This window comes from Amia ocellicauda, chromosome 3 (assembly GCF_036373705.1).
Source record: "Amia ocellicauda isolate fAmiCal2 chromosome 3, fAmiCal2.hap1, whole genome shotgun sequence".
NCBI classification, from domain to species: Eukaryota; Metazoa; Chordata; class Actinopteri; order Amiiformes; family Amiidae; genus Amia; species Amia ocellicauda.
Genome location: NC_089852.1, coordinates 34,309,479 through 34,331,627, shown reverse-complemented (window position 1 = coordinate 34,331,627; position 22,149 = coordinate 34,309,479). Strand labels below are relative to the sequence as shown.

At 36.6% G+C, this 22,149-nt stretch overlaps 1 protein-coding gene across 3 annotated transcripts in view; it reads right to left on the bottom strand.

Annotated features, from left to right (window-relative positions):
* lsamp (limbic system associated membrane protein) overlaps positions 1-22,149 on the bottom strand; it is a 614,372-nt gene that overhangs the window by 23,471 nt on the left and 568,752 nt on the right. For 2 of the 3 annotated variants that reach the window (XM_066699129.1, XM_066699128.1), the window contains 4 exons: positions 15,408-15,539; positions 11,993-12,113; positions 11,570-11,718; positions 5,208-5,243 (listed from right to left, as the gene is read on the bottom strand). In XM_066699129.1, coding sequence (XP_066555226.1) covers positions 5,208-5,243; positions 11,570-11,718; positions 11,993-12,113; positions 15,408-15,539 — 438 coding nt within the window. The remainder of the gene's footprint in view (positions 1-5,207; positions 5,244-11,569; positions 11,719-11,992; positions 12,114-15,407; positions 15,540-22,149) is intronic. The other variant, XM_066699130.1, reaches the window with a different exon arrangement.

The following is a 22,149-nucleotide window of genomic DNA, read 5'->3' as shown; positions in this document are numbered from 1 at the left end:
TTATTGTCAGGAGCTGGGGTAACTCCTTCTGTCCCTATTGCCCCACTCCACTCAGTTGTGAATGAGAACCTCTTGTTTTTGTAGCTGTGGGGGGATAACTTGAGATATACTGGCATCATATCCAGGGCAACGTCATTAATGGAAACGCTACCAATTCTAGTGAAAGACACACATGAGAAAGTTTAATTACATAAAACCTTTTGTTAAGATGCTGCATGATCTGTCAGTTGTTGGCCAATTTGGAACTGCAGTCCGCCATATTCTCCTGCTTATTCAACCTTTACTCTTATCAGTGCATGCTTATTAGCCTGTCAAATAGAGCTGTGAGAGTTACTCTTTTTGAATTGGTAAAAAAGAGATATAAAGAATCAAAAGAGAAAAAATCTATAAAGGTCAAATCAGTTCAGCTTAAACGATAGTAAAGCCGAGAAATAAATAAATAAAAGGAAGATAAAATCATGGGACTTAGTCCACATCCTTTTGAAGTATAATATGCACAGAGCAGTTCATAGCCACATGATTCGATGAGCTGAGATATACTGGGCATAACAAATACAGTGAAGAGCAATGAAACCTGACAGTTATCAACTGGGTACCACGGAGAAAAGGACTGGAGTGTAAATGTGCGAGAATGAAGACAACCATCGGATCTTAAAAGACCGGCACAGTGTGCGGCTCTGCTCCCGCGTGACACAGTGGGAGCCCCAGCAGTCTCTCCTTATGGTGAAACCGGCCTGCAGTTTCCTCACTCACACTGCACAGCTGTTTGGAAACCTGGATATGTTATTCTTCAGCAGTTTTGCAGAATGACCCTACAGCTGGCATCCTTTGTCTGCATGTGAAACAGTTTTGATCTCTTGTAGAATATTTTATAATAAAAATTATTATTATTATTTGTAGTAGTAGCTAAGAAATAAATAGTAGTGGTAGTCTATTATTAGCCCATATGAAAGAACATGAAGGGTCTTGTAGTATCTTAATTATTATTATTATTATTATTATTATTATTGTATCATGATGCTAGGAGGAGAACAAAATGTCTGACAGGCAAGCACAATATCTCCCTGAAAGGCCTGGCCCCACCAAGCTAATATGCTCCATTAATCATATTTTTTGCATCTTATCAATAAATGTGTATAGCGCTGTGCCTAGTCAGCCAGCTTTTCAGAGTATTTTTAAATGTAACGGTCAGTCATCAATTGACAGTTACATTTTAAAACAATATGATTAACTCCTGGGTGTTTTAGCTTTTAAAATGCAGGTTTTTATACTATTAATTGGTGCTTATAGTTTTTTTATTCTCCTACTGTTTCAGATATCCAGTGCAGACTTTGTTGCAAATCAAGTAAGTACCTTCTTCTTTCCAGATAAAACCAGGTGACATGTTTGAGAATACTTATTGGTCAGTACAAATCAGACAATAAGATTTGAACAGTGTTGTAGCATTTGTAAGGCATGGGTCATTTTTGCTACAGAAACAAACTATTTTATTTTACCAGTAACACAGCTGAAACAAGATAAGGTTCAAGCCTACATTCACCCACATAGCTGTGGTCTACATTGATTTGTATTAGTAGGTTTCAGTACAAAGCATTGTAAATGCATATATGCAGCCGCAATTGCCTACAATTCATGTGTGTTATCACCTTTAGAAAAATAATAAATATCTAGTAGGCAACCACTTCCGATATGTGGTTATTCTTATTATAATTATGTCTTGCCTTTACTATTCCCTTAACATCCTAGACCTAAGAATGATTAGATTACCAGACATGTGGCTATGTATCACATTATTATTGTTATTATTATTAAATTTAGCTCAAGCCTTTATCCAAGGCGATTTACAAGGTCATACAAACACTGAAATACAATGTTCTATACATTATAAGATACACGCTATAATGATATGGTGCTGCTCTGCTGTGCCACAGCTAAAACACTAAAAAGACACAAGATTATATCCAATCACCATATGCTTCAGTTTCAAAACATTATAAAGAATGAACACATAAAAAGCCTGATTAGGCAAAAAGGATGTTCCCTTACAGTACATACTATCAGGTTGTAACCCACATTCGCTGCAATTATGAATCTTCTTATTGTATTACAACTGCTTCTGACATGCTTATACTATCACTAACCTGCTGTTATACTACTGCTCCACTGTCACATATTATTACCAATGAGTACTACTTAAATATACTACTGGTTAGACTAAGCTAAGAAACTATCAATGATATTAACCTCGATACAACCATAAAAAATATGATATATTCACTATTATATCATGCAGACAAAGTCTCTTTTGGATACTTTACATTTTAGTTAGTACTTACAACCTCTGTGAAAACATTACATATATATATATATATATATATATATATGTATATACACACGTATTATGGACTGTATTACCAAGTGTACTGGGAAAACAGACAAACACCTGAGCACAGATTCTCACTATGAAGCTTGACAGGGCCTCGGCCTTCATGAGTCCTGCTATCCTTCCAATAGATAGCAGACAGAAAACTGTGCCAGTATGCCTAACCTGCAGTTTCTAGTATTGCAAGACAATGTGGTGTCTTCTGCCTTTTCCTTACTTGCCCTTCTAGTTCATTCTGAAGAGATATTCTGTGGGATTAAGGTCAGGACTGTGAGCAGGCAATGAAATGCTTTGAGCATTAGTCTCCCTGAAGCAACGTGTTATTCTCCCAAGTGTGTTGTGTGCTCTTAGGGGAACTGGCACCTACTGTACTATGCCACCAAGGCTGACAGTGTACTGTTGTCCAAAATACAACATTGCTGGCACTTTCTGTGTTCCTCAGAAGAGATTACCTTTAGGTTGCACATGATTTCTGGTAAAATCCAACACCAGCAGAGGCAGGCTTGCACCATTAATTTATAATCTAGTTAATGTAGTAAAGAACACCTGAAGATATGATTGTTATTTTAAATTTAGATTATTTTAGACATATCTTGATATACATCAAACAAAGCACATTATCCCTGCAGATCACAGATTACGATTTTTCTGCTTTAAATTTAACTTCTAAGTTCCAAGGGCAATCTCTGTGAATCTTGGCATCTATTTTGCAGCTTGTACTTTGATGCAGTCAAAAATGCTTCTGGCTGTGTTTTCCCTCAAATTATTGTGTTCCCTGTGCTGTAGTGCAGTGCATGTCATGGGAAGGTGTTTTTTAGGTCTGTATATATAAACTTTAAAAAAATGATATAGTATGTATTTGCAAATTTAGTGAATCGCAGTAACACTATCATTTCAATCATCATGGTTAAATACTTTATTTACACTGGAGTATGACATACTTTACCATACTTTGTAGTAAATCTGAATATTTCAACTAATGTGGCCATGTGCACAGCTTTACATTCTTGTCACTCTCTAGTCAACCAAATGAGAGTTTTAAATAGAATATCTTGAGGGTACATTTAGGCAATTAATGTGCCGTACTGATGCTTTTCTTTACAGTAACAACCGTTATGTTACTTTACTTTTTTTGTCATAAACAAGTTTGCAGAATCATATCTCTCAGTGTATGAACAGTTCTACAGGACTTCCAGAGCCCCCAGTGACATTAATGTCATTTCACATTAAATAAACATGCTGTTACTGTAGTAATGCACTATATATGTATATATATTTATACATAAATATATAAATATACATACACATTTCACTAAGAGAGTTATGTTTTCGTTTGAGGATACCAGCAGAGATGTACCAAGGAAAAAGTGAATGCCATGTTCCATCTGCAATGCATTTTCAGGATACTTCCTACAATCAAATTATGTAGAAAAAATATGTTTTTAAATATTTAAAACATAGCCACATTGCAAGCACCTGTTTCAAATAATTGTCATGTTTGCTCATGTAAACACTGTCAGACCTACAGCGATTGTTGGCTTGGGCTTAGCATTGCATCTAACTGAATCCAGTGACTTCCGTGACTGAAAGTATTGTGTATGTACCGTAGATACTGGAGTCGCATTTAATTTTGTAATAGAATTGGCAAGTTAATGAATATAACTTCCTCCACATGGTCCAATTAACAGCAGCATTGCAAACGCAGACGAAACAGTTGACACTTGAAATGCAAATGGTGAAGAACATTCCAGAAAGGCAAGACCCCAGGTGTTAGTCGCTAAGAAAATGTATGGACAGAAAGGCTAATCTAGATCTAAAGAGAAGATGTATTTTCTACCTTTCCCCTTATAGACTGAATACACCATTCAATGTTCACAGTACATATGCAAAACCTTTTTACCAGTAACACGGTGTCACGTAACATTAGGCGATTTGAAATATTGGGTGGTCCAGCCCCTGAATTTAATGGTTCCTCCACATAAAATTTGCTTAAACTCATTTTACAGCTTTTGAATCTTTAATTTACACTGCAAATGTACCATTTATCTTTTGTCCAGTAAAATGATACATTACAATACTAACCGTTCAACTTTTTTATATCTTGTCACATCTTGTCTCAAATCTATTGGCTATATGTAAACATGAGTTATCTTCCTAAAACAAATAGTTATTAAACGTGTAATAGAGCATTTATAACCAACCGACTACCATTATTACCATATTACAATCTAAAATGCATTACAAATGCAGTGTTTAAAAATAAAAGCGGCAGACAACCATACAGTGATCCTTTCATTAAAGGAAACTGGGGTCTACATCATACATTATTACCTTACACTACTGGCTGATCTCCCAATATTTCAGATAATTGTACGGGACACCAGAATCTCGCTTAGCAGGGAGTCACTGGTGGCAGAAATGGGAACAATAGTAAATCAATTAAATTAACAAAGAGTAAATAAATAATACGTTGCATATTGTCTCTGCTCCAATACTTTTAAAGTCAAGAAAGAGTTATATACAATTATATGGATGAGTTTCCTTGTTCGTAAATCATAAACTATCGTAGAAATGATTTGTATACCAGGGGCACTTTTTTGCTGCTCGTGCTCCAATATATCAGTTAAACTTAAATGAGGTTTCTCCTTTATAAATGAGCACCCAGACCACTGATTTATCTTGTCTCAATTATTCTTCTAATAGGAAGTTGACAATATGATGGAGACACCTCTCTCAATCATCCGTTAACCGAAACACATTTTTTATTACTGGCACATCTAATGTGAACATTCAGGTTGTTAGTGTAGAATTGATACATACTGACCTCGGGTAGAGTATTTGATAGTGGGTATGACAGCCTCTAGGGGGAAAAACAACATTTTGTGTTCAAATGGTTAGGATTTTTTTATATGATATATATGGAAATATAACAGTTTATGAATACTCCCTATAAGTTTATACATGAACAGCTGCAGCCATGACATTGTAAGTGCCAGTATGTTACTTGAATGCAGCTTCAAGGACAAGTTTACTTTCATTTCATTGCAGTCTTCAATAGCAAACTTCAGGCACTGAAGATGGTTTACATAATAATAACAATAATACAATCCACACTTTTGTGAAGCCAAATTAAATACAAACTGTATGGTACCTACAATAAGAATGGTTTACATATTAATTTATTTTTCAAGCTGTCAGACATACAGTCTCTCATGAGATTTTAAACATGATACAAATTAAATCTAAGAAACAAACAAACAAAATCCTTTGAATCATCTTTGTTTAATTTCCTCTATAAACTTTAATTATTCAAGCTTCTAAAGGAGCCTCCTGCCTGCGACAGACACACATCTTGTAAACTCCAACTTCCTACCACAGAGCCGACACACCACGTTGCAGAAAGAAGCCTGTCTTTTCATTCCTCTTTAAATACCATCCATTCATGGGAGGATTAATTAATCGCTTACAATAAAATGAAAGGGTTTCTTCCAGTGTGGGCTTGGAAATTTGCAAACCAATCAATGCTTATATTCTTAATTCCATTGTGATATTCCTCATTAAAGGGATAAAACCATTTATTTCTAATTTTCTCCAGCCTTTTATTTCTGATTATGTTTCAGTCTACCCTGGTCCTTGCCGAAATGACTTAATGTTGGCATCTGTTAAAAGAAGTAAAAAGACCATTACTGCGTTCCTACTGCTTGCTGCAGATGAAGGCAGTGTGGTCTGTCTAAATCCTCATATTTCAAGTAGTCTTCAAGAAAAATAATAGAAAATTAAATAAATAAATCACTGAAGGCAGCTTGATTTTTGTATTTCTCCAAGTTAAAGTAGTTCTCAGATGCATGAGTTTCCATCTCCTCATTCATTCTAAGTTAGCTCACGTAGTAACTGTGTTCTTAATAATTACAACTATTCACCCGTGAATCAGTAAATCACATTACTGAATTACACAACTCTTAAGAGACCTCCCGACTTATTTGGATAACTATTAACAATAAGTAAATATTATTATTATTATTATTATTATTATTATTATTATTATTATTAATAATAATAATAATAATAATAATGATAATAATAATAATAATAATAATGATGAAGGATAATGATAAGAATAAGGTATTACTTTATATTTCCATATTTTGGAAAATTATTTCTCCACATCCTTATCAGTTGCTTATTGGCATGTACCTTTGTAAACTGACTCTTTAATACTGTTTTTCCAACATCCAGCACATTTCCCCTCATGTCTATTGTGCTGAGGGAAATTATATTCTGTAATTCCACTACCGGTCAGTAGGTGGAGATATATTTAACCACTGGGCTTTAAGTATCTGACCCTTCTGTTCAACAGGAACAAAATCCAGCTGAAGGGAAATAAAGTTGATTGTCTTGGCGCCTCCTATTCTGAAATCCTGTCACACACATATGCTACAATTGTGTTTTAATTTTGTGGCTTGAGAACAACATTTGTTGTGTTTAATACTTGCAACAATGTCCACCTTGTCTCAATACCCTTAACAATTTCTGTTTTTAATAGAAAATTCTTTTTAAGCTATATTGTCAGGTTGTTATACTGTCTCTGCTAATACACTGGAGGTCTTAGGGGCATAGACATGTCTTGATAAAGGAAGAAGTAGGCAAAGCATAACGTACTGTCAAAATATTATAGATCGAACTTGATTTATATTTTATATATTTCTTGTTTTAAACAGGAGAAAAGCAAAAACACATTCATGACCTTATGATTAAATATTTATCACTGTGTTTTGTTTTATCTCCAGCAAAGATCTGCCCTAAATCTGTACATTGTTTCAATAATTGATGTTATAGCCGTTCAGTGAAAAAAATAAAATAATGAAAGACTTTTAAAAAAGGTTCAAGTCTAACAATCCCTATTGAAATATTGATACACCTGTTCTTTGCTCAGTGTGATGTTGCCAACCAACACATTTATTATTCCCTGACCTGGCACTGCAGATATCCACTTCTAACTAAGCTGCCATTCAGTCAAATATATATATCCAAACTATATAATTCCTTGTTATTTTTGAGAAAATAAATGACAGGTGTCAATTACACAGATCCTGTAACTCAGCTTGTGGTTTGATGTCTGAGGTCTGTTCAACATTCTCTGAGAAAGGTGTGTTGTTGTAGAAATACTGATGGTTCTTCACCGCTGAAAGTTTTGACAGAGTTGCCAGAACATGAAACTAAAGAGCAGCTTTTCTATCTGATCTATGAAAGTCTAGCATTTCTACAGCAACCAGAATAAAAAACAAAAACAAAAGTAGCTGCTTGCTCAAGTATTTGGTACGCCACTGCCCAACTGCAAAACAGTACCAGCTGCTATGGAAGCACTGGCTGGTCAATCTAATCACACTGCTGTCCACAAAATATGTTCAAAGGCAAACTGGGACACATAGGATTACAGAGCTGGGCAATGTCATGATTTAAATTAACAATTATACTGTGATTCTGTAACAGGGGTAGATGCACTATGAAAGGCCAGTAGCAGCGCTTTTGTTGTGTGAACCTATGAATTAAGAGAACATATGTAACATACTCATTTCAATAGCCTATATTTAACAACATATTTGTGAGATGCATTGCATGAGCTTTGCAATATTTCAAGAAATAAATAGCGGCAGCAGAATTGTGCTTAGCCTGATGTGCACAGCCGCCTACACAACTCCAGCCAGGTCTCAATCACCGCCCGGATCCTTATACGTGCTTATAACTATTGTTATTATAATTGTTATTATTAGTAGTAGTTCAACATCTCTTATAACCTTTTGTGTACACATATAAATGTATTGATCAAAGTACTGAACAACTTAAAAAGCTAGTACAAAGGCTGAAATGTCAGTGTGAAAGTGCTTTGAGTTTGAGTGTTTGAAAGTATTGCTGATTGCGACAGTTTAAAACATGCTTTCCAAAATCTCTTAACTAACCAATGCAATTTTAAGTGTTGCTCAAGCTGGCAGCTTTAGTACATCTAATTTTGATAAACGGTACACTTCATTTACACAATCTCCACCCCATTTGAGCAGCTTTTTTGCAGAAATGCCCAGAATTAAATATTCATAAACGGCAAAGGCAAATTATTTCAGCAAACAGTTCTGTCAACCACGCAGAAGTAATTGCTCTTGTTCAGTGCATGTCACCTGGCGTTTCCGACTCGTTTGCAACAGGTTTACAACTCTTAAACATGCACAATACTTTAATACACATCATGGGTCACATCTTAGAGTATGATGCCTGCAATCCCAATGCATGGATGAAGGTTCTACAATGTGAGAAGAAAATATACTTTTTCCTCTCTGATACCCAAGTGTTCGACACATCCAAGTCCTCAAAGGCCATATAGTTATTATTTAAGTCAAGTAATTATTCACAGAGTGTATCTAATTCACAAGTTCCACAGCCAACAATGATTTAAACTGTAAAACCCAGTGTATTTAAGAGCAGATCTACAGACCACAGAACTGCAAAGGGCTCAGAAACACAAACCGTGGAAGACAAACACGGACCCTGATTTTGAAGCATAAATAAAGAAAACAAAATGATAATAAAAGATTACACTGCAGTTACAGCTACAAAATGCATTTGATCCCCCTCACCCCCACTAGCTACCCTTTACTGCTAGAGTAGCTGATGAGCAGTTGGCTGCCAGTCTGTTCAGATACAGTGAGTTTCTTTGTAAATTCTCAATTCAAATGGCATGATTACAGGCAGATCCCCTGGACTGCTTCACAGGCATGGCAAATACTCCTGGGGGCACAGAGCATGTGGTTAATCCTCATACATAACCCTCTCCTCATGTACCAATACGTATTGATCAAGAGAGTGAGAACAGAGGATCTAGATAGCTATTCCACTGTATCCAATCCATCTGCCAGCAACTGTGCTGCCCAGCGTCACTAAAGGCCTTAGGGGAGTAAAGCTGAAGAATCCTTAATGCATTTTTAGCTTTATTTTATCATCATTTGTTTACTCAATAGAAATTTATTTAAAAAAAAAAAAACAATTATAAGATCGTAGCAACTGTGACGTGAGAATGACAGAAAGAGAGATATGCAACAAAGCATTTGGAGTCGGAGGCTCCTAAAACAAGCTTTTTAAAACTGGTCAGAGTAAATGAGCCATCCGGCGCTGCTAACTGGCAGAATTTGTATTTTTCTCTCTGCTGCCTGGTCACAACTGTTGTGTTTCAGCACGCAATTACCATGCTGAAGATTGCTCGAGTTATTTAAAAATCAGCTCGGATTTGAAAAACCATATAATAACAAGACCCACACTGTAAGCATTATTTTCTTTTTGACAACCACTTTCATATGCATACGGTATGCTTGTCTGCCTTCTGTGAATGAAAATATTCGCTGAAAAAACAGAAGTGGCAGGTAGATGGAAGACCATGTTCAAAATTTGGGAAGACAATTTGGCTCCAACTAGCTTGTAACACTGACTTACAGAGAAAATACTTGATACACATTCCAGTTGTCACTGACACACAAATAAAAAATAAATTATAATAAAACAAAATGACACCTGGTATAGTATAATTCTGGTCTGTAATTGTAGAAATGTTTCCTCTGGGAATTTAGAACACAATCTTGCTGGAAGGACATTCTATTCCAGACAAGTTTAGAATACCTACCGTGCCAAAATCAATATTATTTTTATTATTAAAAGTCAACAGATGTTACTGTTTTGCATTTCTGACACATTAGAGCGGTATTAGACAGCTGTTCTGTTACCAGAGTTAAGCAGCGAATCTCCAATTCATGGAAGCTGATTTAAATATATTATTATTTGTTAACCAGTGAGGTAAATACTGGTATAAGCAAATATTTAATTAACATTTGAAATGCATCAAGAGCTGTTTCTGAGGCAGATGCAGTCACTCTGGGTTCATTGTGATGTGGAAACACTGGTCAGCAGCTCCGGGTACAGACTTCCAGCGAAACTGTGATGGAAGGAAAATGAATCCAACCGTAACATCTGAAATAAAATGCCTGTAAGGAATTTAGTTGACTGATTTTTCATCATGGTTTAAAAATACCAATTTTACGTTCAGGGGGTTATTGATTTTATTTTCTAGGTTCAAGTCCTATTATGGGAATGCTACCTGTCCCATGTGACGCACTCAAGATCCACTCTTTCTAATCATATTATCAGTGGGTTTATTCTCCACAGCACCACTGTGCACAGAGAAAGAATATTTTATTAGAACAATCACAATTTAAATTTTAATATTCAGTCATTTGCTGCACCTTAAATATTATATACACGACTTGCTGCTGGAAACTTTTAAGCTGCCAGCGTCTTTCGGGAAAATGACTATGGTGTAATGTGAATGCAATTAGCCATAAACTTCATCATGGGGGGTTTCTGCTAGATGGATAATTATGTTTAGTTACTGCTTCAAAGACTGTGTATTGTCAGATGTAATGCTATAGTAAATACCAGCAACAGCAGAGGGTTGTGTGCCAAATGTGACTGTCCACAAATTTCATGACAGAGCCCTCATGAGACACAAGGGAACTACCAAACAAGTCGACTTGGACTTGGATACCAGTACCCTGCATTAGAGGTGTTTAGTAAACCTTCCCAAGCCTGACCTATTCTGCTTTTATTTTAAGATTTTCTGCACTACTTCTCGCTGCTATCCAGAGGGACTTTTTCATACAGTTCTACATGCATCAGGAAGACCGACCTTTGCTCAGATTTTCTGTACGATACTTTCTTTTTTCTTTTCCCCCTTCGGACATTAACTATTTCAAGCACAGATACCGAACCTTAAGCACACACGAAGAGGAGCAACATAAAGGTCTTATTCTCCACATTTAAATAGGCCAAGAATAAATCACATGTTGTCATTTGGCTCTTGCAGAAGAAAAAAAAAGCAAAACAAAACTTGAAAGAGTTCCCAGTTCCCAGTTGAACAATGAATTATAACCATACATCACATTCTCTGGGGAATAATGTATCTTCTTGTCCCAAATGTCCAGCTTCATCTGCACCTGTGAAATTTAGTGCAGCCAATACATTTTCCATTAAAGCAGGAATGGCCACCTGCATTGCATTTACTGTGCCGTCCTCCACAAATAACCAATTTGGTTGAGCTAAGTGTACATGGTCCCCGAGAGCCTGGGGACTCTCTTCTTTCAGCATACTTACTGTATAGGAATAGGCTGGCATTGTGAATACCCAGTCGATTGGTTGCCACACACGTGTAGTTCCCATAGTCGTCCTCGGTGACGTTGGATACAATCAGAAAGGTACGAAATCCTGAGATCTGGATGTGGACGCCTTGGCCGTTAGATATTCTAGGTAGAAAGATGATTGAGATAAATGCCAAAAAATGCTTTTCTCAACCTGAAATCTCTCTCTCTATATATCTATCTACCATCTATCTATTTATCTATCTCTGAAGCAGTCAGAAAGAAAAATCAAATAAAAGGCTCATTTAAATGCTTCTCTGTGCTTCTCTTCTCACCTAATTTTGAACTTGAGCTCAGACTTCACACCGTTCTAATCTGGCTGAATGCTTTAGTGAATAACTACAATAACAAGGTGGGAAAACGAGAAGGGCTCCCCTACCTCCGGTCATCTCTGTACCATTCAAACTCAGGTGTGGGCACTGCGGAGGCGATGCACTGTAGGACGCCCTTCTGCCCGACTTGGGTTTCAGAGTTCTGTGCATCCTTGATGTAGGGAGGGTCTGGAAAAAAGGGAAAAGGTGTGCAAATTCAATCACCCCAAGGGACTGTAAGAAGCACAGCATCACTGTTCACCTGTGCTAATTGCTTGTGCTGACGATATCAAAGATATGTGCATCGGATTTGCTTTACCTCAAGTCAAAATTAGATTTTCTCGCTCTCCCTCAGGAAGTAATAAATTATGCTTTGAATGAGAGACACCTGATGATGAAAATAGATGCCACTTACAATACAATCCCTTTACACATCTAACCAGCTGCATATCAGCCACATTCCACCTCTCTGAAACAGTAGTAGCTCGTAAGGAATGCTAATTACGAGTGAAAACTTTCACACTATTACTAATCACATTATATGTGTATCGAAGCGGCTCCATAAATCGGTTACATATTTAAAAATATAAATATGACATTATCTGACAATAAAATATATTGTAATTCTTCCTCATTTTATTGCAGATGTTGCATTTTCTTGAATTGTATGTTACTACAGAAAGAGAGGCAGTGTCCAAGTCATTAAAAGTATCAAAGATTCAAATAACAATCAAAAACAATTATGAAATGCTTCAGTGCAAGGACCTACATCAGAACTTATATTTAATTTGCCAAGCACCTGAATTTACATAAAAATGCTACAAATTAAGTGATTTACACGTATGGAGTCAGAATTAGAGGACGCACGCAGCAATCTGTTAACAGTTTAATACAATTTATTTTTAGTTGAAGTTACTGTAGTTTAGTCATTAATGGTTTCCTATAAGTTACATAGAAGGAAATGCTATATATATGCATTTATTTATTTTTCATTTCATCCCATATCTTTATGGAGCCTGGGTGGGTGGAAAATCAGTCCCTTAGAGATAAAGTTGAAGGCAGTGGAGCTCATTTTATATAGGCTTGGAATCAAACATGGACCCCAGAGGTATCTGATGAACAGATGGAACACAAAGTGAACTCCCAATCCTGGGTCTCAAGGCAAGCTTATGAGAAGGTACATAGAATTACAAGTACTTACTAAGAAAAAGCTATCCTTAATTTAGGACAGTCAAATTATTACTTTTCTTCGTGCCGCAAGATTTGGGACTGGCTGCTTAATTCCTGGCGGAAACAGGGAACTGCATATTTTCACGGATCTCTCCTAATTTCACACTGCCTGCTTCCTCTTGTGATGTCTTCAATGTTCTCAGAAATTACAAAAAAGCTCAAGTATCCACAGGAACGGAAGATGATTATTTTAACCCTGGAGGGGTTTTGAACGTTCAACAATTACCACACTACATTTTCATATAACTCTACATCAAAACACTCCTTTTGTGGGGAAACACACCGTACTGTACTGAGCTGAGGGTTTGGGGAGTTGGACTGTGAGCAACGGGGCATGATTCACAACCACATCAACAAATGAGTCTGAATTTCAGTCCACGTGATGTCTTTCATTTTATTTTATTTTTATCCGTTTTATTTTTATTTCATCATTAAGTATCATTAATACGCATTTTGAGAGATAAAACTAATAACTAAATATACTAGTTTCCCATCCAGGGTGTGCTTTGTGTCTGATGGGTAAAGCTCCAGCCTTGAGGATGAGGCAGTTATTGATAACGGATAGAAAGAAAGAGATAAAGAAATAGAAATAATCAGTTTTTGGTATGTGTATGGGGTGGGAGTGTGGGTCTGTGTGTATCTTTACCTTGCAGAGTGGTGATAAATTATAGAGAGACACATTGCCTTATGGCCTTTCTCCCCCTCTTGGCAATAATGGCATTTTCAATGTTTATTTTAAATATTTTATTGGGAACATTACAACTGAGTAATGCTGTGCCCTGCAGCCCTGTACTGTAAGCGAATTTGCAATCTAAGTCGTACTTAAACAAAAAAAAGACAAAAACTTAGCTTTCACTGATCTCAATATTTAATTTCAAGTTTGCTACTGAATCCAGCGGCAGACAGCAGAATAGATACTTAGGTAATAAAGAACATGTTTCTGTGATGGAAGAGGCCCTAATGTGTTTTCTCCAGAAGTGTAAGTAAGACTCCTCATTTAAACACATTGTTGGACAAGGATTCTGAAATACTTTGTCACCGCTGAGTTGTACAGCAGTTTGTAGAGTCTGATCCGTGGTTCATTCCAAACAAAAGGAATGCCCCTTGCATCTTCTGTCCCGGCTATGTTTCGTTGGCGTTTACTACTGCATCTCAAAAAGGCCTTGCCAATTTAATAGACAAGGACAGAGCCTTTGCTGGAAGTAAACCCCTAAGGTTTTCAAACTGTGCACCTAGAATGCATATCCAGGGCAGGCTGGTGGTTCCACAAAGAGAGAAGTGTGACTCCACTTCGGCTTTATTTCTGTATCGCCAACATCTCCCCAGGGAATAGCTTGCAAAGTTCCAGTGCCTTCTACATCCCCTGCCTGCCTTAAACATCAATCAAAACGCTTCTCGTTTTCTTCGAGAGAAAGGAGCTCACCCATTAAGTTGTACAAAAGGGAGAAAGACATCAATAGCAGCTGATGAGATGGAATCTCTCGGGATCTAGACAATACATCGGAATCTGGCACAGAACCCCAACTACTTAAATTGTGATCTATGTTTGAAATTCTGTATCCCCTTGCAAGGACCTGTCTGTTGACATCAACATCTCTCTTACAGCAGCCCAGCACTGAGACTCTTTGTGAAGGAGTGGGGAAGGCTTACGACTGGATTGCAGTTGTGCCAAGGATTCTGCATATAGATGCATGATGCATATTAATTAGCTGTTTGTAGAATGATTACACGTTCATACTTTTGGCTGCTGGTTTACTTTGTGGGTCTACTCCTGGTGCTATATAAATGATAGTAGAAAATCATCCCAAGGTCTTTTATGAATTTTAGAAGTTGTAACAAAATACATAACCACAGGCACAAGCTTTACTGCAGCTTTAATGTTAACTGGTTAACATTCTGCAGTATTAACTTCTGGCTTAGATATATACTGCAGCTAAAATAAAAGTCTGGGAATGTTATTGCATAAATCTAAAACAGCAGATTAAGATTATAGCTTTGTTCTGCTGAGATTTTAGGATGAGCTCAAATATACACTTTAGGAAGGAAAAATAATAATAAAAAAATGAATCACCAATACATACAATTAGAATCTGATTATGCTTTCTTCAAGCAGCACTGCTACTATTAAAAATATTCAATGTCCAAATAAAAATAATAGAAAACATGTTTAGTGCATACTAGACTTAATCTGGATCTATTGTGTGACACATGCAAACTATACACATAAACTATATACGAACTATATGTACTTACAGTTGACAACAACATTAACGTATTTGACATCTGGGGAAGAGACGTCGTTGGTGGCTTTGCATTCGTATCTTCCAGCCTGAGACCTCATTATCCCTGAAATCTCCATGTACTCATCGCCATCGAGTGGTTCAGCTGAAAAGAAAAATGAAAAGCGTCTAGGTGACGGAGATACACGCTAGCCCACAGGACCATGCTTAGACAAAGACATTTTATCACTGTGCGTCATTCATTCAACTTGAAACACCTAAATAACACAGCAGACACGCAGAGAGATAAAAAGGCTCAAATTGATAGAAAGAAAGATGGACATGTTAATAGATAGGTTGATAAAAATAACCCATTTAACTAAATTTGGTGTGTTCTATACTGTGCAGCACATACACACACGTATGTATAGAGGCCGTATATGTACCTGCAAGTATTTGACTGTTTACTGATTTTTGTGACAATGTGCTGTTGATGCTAATCCTCTGCAGCATGTGCACCCTCTCTAAATGGACCACACTGTCAAACTGTCAGGAAATAGAACGGACTAGTCAATAAAGAGGCAGAATCCAACCGATGCAGTTCCTATCCGCATTTTGGGAGGAAAGGCGTTGAACAGGCGTTTGTTCAGTGCAAGTGAGAGCTGACAGAGAGAGCAACTCTCAGAGATGCGATACCCCCTGAATGTGAAGAATGTGGACTGTGAACTCTGTTTGTAACTGAGGATCAAAATAAATGAGGCAACAGATGCTTCAGTAAATAATAAATGAGTTACTGAGTGAAAAAATATGCTTTTTATGTATGTATGTATGGCTGTATGTATGTATTTATTTATTATGTATTGAGTTTCATTTTTAATATTTTCTCATGGCAACCTGAAGATGTCTTACTGAACACCAGGGCAGCAAAGAAGCAGGAGAACTCTGTAACATGCTGTTTCACATTCCCTATTTCAAGGTCAGGAAAGAGGTCCCAGATTTGTTTTGCTTCAGAGATGTCGAGGAGGTCTGCTCGGAGGAGAACAGACTGTGGAAAGGCTGAAGCATCACTTAAGTCTGATCATTTCCTCATGATGCATACAGCTGAAAGGACGATGCATGATGGGCTGTGATGCACAACCAATCAGTGCCAGTACAAAACCTCTTTGAATTCAGTGGCTTTGAGCTTGCATACAGTTGAGAAGAGAGCTCTTGTCACTCTAATTTGAGTTTTAAGAATAAAATCAGACCCACATGGCTTTCATACCTGGAGAATGAAATAAACACATACACATATGTTTTTTTCTTCATGGAGATCACATTTCTATAATGGAGGAAACCCACGCAATACTCCACATAACGTGACCTAAATAGCCCTGTAACTGTCTAAGCCTCACCAGCCTGCAGTGAATGGAAAATCCCCTGATATTGCTTGATGAGAGTGTGATTGACTGAATGACCATTTGAAGCATATGGGTCCTCATTGCTATATCAGTTACTTCAATTAGCTGCATACATTAGAGCAGACACATTAAATACTACACAAGGCAAACTAAGGATGCAACCTTAAAGTACTATGCAGTGCTTTTATTAAAAAACATTTAAGCATAACAAACATGGAATTAAAGTATATTTAAAATAGCTTTAGGAATTACAAACTCATACATCTCTGTGTAGGTCTACTCCTGCCTATGAGTTAACAAATAGATTTGTTGTACTTTCATTTAACAGTCACTGACTTTGTATTTTATTTGTTACTTTTGGTGGGTTTTTTTTAAGGGAAATTACACACAATGAATGTAATTAATATTTTAATGACTTAATTATTCTTTAAATCAATATACCATGACAGTTTGGTTGGTTTAATTTGAAGTGTTTCTGAAGGCTGATACACATCTGTGGGCTATGTGACTGATTTGCACCATTTAATTGAAATCCCCCCAGAGTGCTCTAAGTTGAATTTCCAACATGCAAAAAGTGCTCACATGATTTGATATTCCTAAATTAAAGTTTCTTTCCAGGAAATCCATTGGCTTCATTGTAGTTTCATAAAAATAAAAACTCTAGAGTGTTTTAAAATCCATATCACTATTTGTTTAAGAATAAATAATTATATATTTTGTGTGGGGGAAAAACATGTAGAACTCCAGGGTGGTGAATAAAACTCAATTTCGTGGACTTCTTAAGATGTCCATGCTGCATGAAAATTACACATTAAGAAAAACAAAGTTAGAATAGAAGCACCAGTGAAGAGATCTGAAGCAAAATCTTCAAAAAGTAGACATAAAAAAACTATTTAAACTTTCAGTAATTTGTATAACTGCAACTCTTGAGATATTTTTTCAAAAGAATAAAAGATATGTCATGGAATGAATCAGAGATTAATCTGGGTTTGAATTTTGCATGAGATTCAAAATGTGTATCTTGGGAATTGATAAAAACATAACATGTCCTTATTGCATTAAGTTCAGAGCAGATTGCGTAGCATTGACCATAAGACAGTTAACAAAAATAAGTCACATTGTACTTTTGATTTATGGATTTAAGCAATTTATGGAGAAAGGTGATTTAATCAAGATACTAGATTTAACAGCTGTACTTTTTGTGAATGTCAGATGAAATTCAATTTGTCCCAGCAAATGATTTATCTATCAATCTGTGCGACTTTTGCCCGAGAACAAGATTTTAAACACTTAGGATTATCATTCAAGACTGAAGCATCTGCCTTGAAGTGCTTTGAATCTGCTTTGAAAGGTAGTGTTAAAAAATAAAGTATTACTTGCAGTGCATGTCCTTGTTTGTTAACAACATCTAACATGCAACTTCTATTTATCTGCATTGTGAAGTGATCTTTGTTATCCTTTTACAGGTCGGATTGTACAAGTCTACCAACAAATTTGACAGCAAATCTGAAGGAGGAGAGAGGAATACCAAACTGTGTCATTTTTACACAAATCTATCTAACTTTAAAAGGCCTGGGCATGCCAGTAATTCCCATGTTGGACACTGGCTCTGTGAAGTTACATTACAGACTTGTTTGTATTTCAAAATACTTTAATCTTGCATGCCTAGACATCTAATTGTAACCTGTTAAATAACCCAGAGATGAGGTGCTAGTTCTATAGTTACAAAACATTTCTGTTTCATAAATAAACAGAATGTTTTCTTAAAGAAAACTGAGATCTTAATATGTTGCTAACCACTGGGGTTTAAAATAAAGTACTAAGGGAGTGCAAGTGATTGAAGGAAAATGTAGAAGGAGAGAATTAAACACTTGTCTGCAAGAATTAAGGCAGGAAAAATGTTAATTCGCCTTTCTTCATTGACCAAGTAAACACAAAACACAGTTGACGTTAAACAAAGCATGCACATAACTGATCCCTATTGTGTTTTTGTGCAAAAGCTCCAGTGTCAGCCCATGGGTTCTGGCAAAAGTTAAATCATAATTTAAAAAAAGAAACATTACCATCGAATCAGTAGTCTGGTTAAATTGTGAGGACTTTTCCCAATTGTGTTGTGGTTGATAGAACAAAAAAGTGATTGATTCAATACATATGTAACTCCAATGTAATGAGAGGAACATCAGCACCTGGGGGCATTCATAAATAAATGTGCAGCCAGCATTGATCTGAATTTGGCTCGCAAATTCCACTGGCGTTAAACCAGAGGTGTCTATCTATGCCCCTCAAAAGCAGTTTAACAATGTATTTATTTACCTTGCAAATAAAGTAGCAAGGAGTGACAGATACAGGTTTGACTTAATATTACAGGGGAGTCAACTAACAAGAACCTGGAGAACATATCTGGAATAGCATTATTCTGAAGATAATAAAACAATACTATAATAATTGAAATTACAATTTTAAAAGCCCTACGATTTTCGAAGCTTTCCTCCTGAATAAAAAAAGAGCCTGCAGCGCTTGTCACATTGCACGCTGTTATGTCAGGCTTATGGAAATTGAATCTACTTGGGCACGTATGACCCGACACCTACCTGACCTACTCCTTACGCTCTCTTACCAAGAAGGTTAAGAAGAAGAGTCCACAATAAATGTCCTGCCTTTAAGCTAGATCGCAGGGCCAGGGTTTTTAAAAGCCACCTTCTCAAGAGCACTCTATCACACTGATCAATGACAAGGATCAAGAACAGAGGAGATTCTGTTCTTTTTTTCTCTTTTTCTTCTTTTAAAGATCTCAGCACCGGCAAAGTAGTTCCCCCTGCAGCCATCACCAAAGTTGTTGGTTCATTCAGATAAAGAAAACCAATCTGTTACCCTGAGCAGGAGGGGCTGGAGGGCTGCTCAGTGCTTCTCCATGACACGTTGAAACCAACCTGCAGGCTGTGTCAGACGTGTTCAAGATTGATTTTTTTAAATTTGCCTTCTATGAATCTCATTATTTATTGTTATATAAAAGTAAAGTGGCTCCAATAAGTGTTTGAATAAAAATACATAAGAATGCAAAAGAATACAAATAACCTGACTCATTTGGTCTAATTCCTGATTCTGTCCCATAGGATATAAATATATCTATATTTCAGTCACTGTGTGCCTACTTCTAATCAAAAGATAAACAATATGTTGTTGGTGTTGCATGTATATATATATATATATATATATATATATATATATATATATATACACTCACCTAAAGGATTATTAGGAACACCTGTTCAATTTCTCATTAATGCAATTATCTAACCAACCAATCACATGGCAGTTGCTTCAATGCATTTAGGGGTGTGGTCCTGGTCAAGACAATCTCCTGAACTCCAAACTGAATGTCTGAATGGGAAAGAAAGGTGATTTAAGCAATTTTGAGCGTGGCATGGTTGTTGGTGCCAGACGGGCCGGTCTGAGTATTTCACAATCTGCTCAGTTACTGGGATTTTCACGCACAATCATTTCTAGGGTTTACAAAGAATGGTGTGAAAAGGGAAAAACATCCAGTATGCGGCAGTCCTGTGGGCGAAAATGCCTTGTTGATGCTAGAGGTCAAAGGAGAATGGGCCGACTGATTCAAGCTGATAGAAGAGCAACTTTGACTGAAATAACCACTCGTTACAACCGAGGTATGCAGCAAAGCATTTGTGAAGCCACAACACGTACAACCTTGAGGCGGATGGGCTACAACAGCAGAAGACCCCACCGGGTACCACTCATCTCCACTACAAATAGGAAAAAGAGGCTAAAATTTGCACAAGCTCACCAAAATTGGACAGTTGAAGACTGTAAAAATGTTGCCTGGTCTGATGAGTCTCGATTTCTGTTGAGACATTCAGATGGTAGAGTCAGAATTTGGCGTAAACAGAATGAGAACATGGATCCATCATGCCTTGTTACCACTGTGCAGGCTGGTGGTGGTGGTGTAATGGTGTGGGGGATGTTTTCTTGGCACACTTTAGGCCCCTTAGTGCCAATTGGGCATCGTTTAAATGCCACGGCCTACCTGAGCATTGTTTCTGACCATGTCCATCCCTTTATGACCACCATGTACCCATCCTCTGATGGTTACTTCCAGCAGGATAATGCACCATGTCACAAAGGTCGAATCATTTCAAATTGGTTTCTTGAACATGACAATGAGTTCACTGTACTAAACTGGCCCCCACAGTCACCAGATCTCAACCCAATAGAGCATCTTTGGGATGTGGTGGAACGGGAGCTTCGTGCCCTGGATGTGCATCCCACAAATCTCCATCAACTGCAAGATGCTATCCTATCAATATGGGCCAACATTTCTAAAGACTGCTTTCAGCACCTTGTTGAATCAATGCCACGTAGAATTAAGGCAGTTCTGAAGGCGAAAGCGGGTCAAACACAGTATTAGTATGGTGTTCCTAATAATCCTTTAGGTGAGTGTATATATATATATATATATATATATATATATATATATATACACACACATGTGTGTGTGTGTATGTGAGAGAGAGAGAGAATGAGAACGTAATATGCAACTTTGTAGCTTTGTTTTCTTCACACTGTGGCCTTTAAGGATGTTTAGTTAGCAGAGTGTATTTTCAGCAGCTGGTGGGCTGGATATGTGAAAATATTAAAACTGAATATGTTTTCATTTTAGTTAGACCTCTGCACATTTATTTTCAGAGGCTGGGAGTGCATAACTTCCTGTACACAGTGTAACTTCTGTTCATATCATCCAAGTGTGCCCTATTATACATATTTTAAATTAAAAAAAGATTTTTTGATAAAATTAGTCTAATTTTAAAAATATGCAATTAAAGTGTAAACCATTACAATATATATATATATATATATATATATATATATGTATATATGTATATATAGCTATTTTAATTAATTTGAGTCACCTCTTGGCACGCCTTAAAACTCTTATCTGTTTTAAGTTATAATCATCTTTTTTTAATTATCTACTTGAGTATTTGACAGCAAATTTTCCAACAAATGACCACTGGTACTGCGGTAAATACAACCACTAAGCTTTGAATAAAATTCACAGTGCAACACCAGTGTTTCTACGCAATAAATTATTCAATGTATTAATATTGAAGTTAACACATTTTGTAATTTTTATTTAAAGAATTTTCATTTGATAATTCTAGTTGGTTCCGAATATTTATATTTAATTAAAATCCAAAAATCTATCCCAGTAAGTTAGGCTCAGTACATCAGAATCAAAGCTGGTATTTTAGCATATTTCAATACCTCTAACTCGAATGTTCATTTCAGCTATGGGCAAGTTATGTGTAATTCATAAACCTTGATCCCAACAGAAGCTTAAAGATATTATCCTTCTGG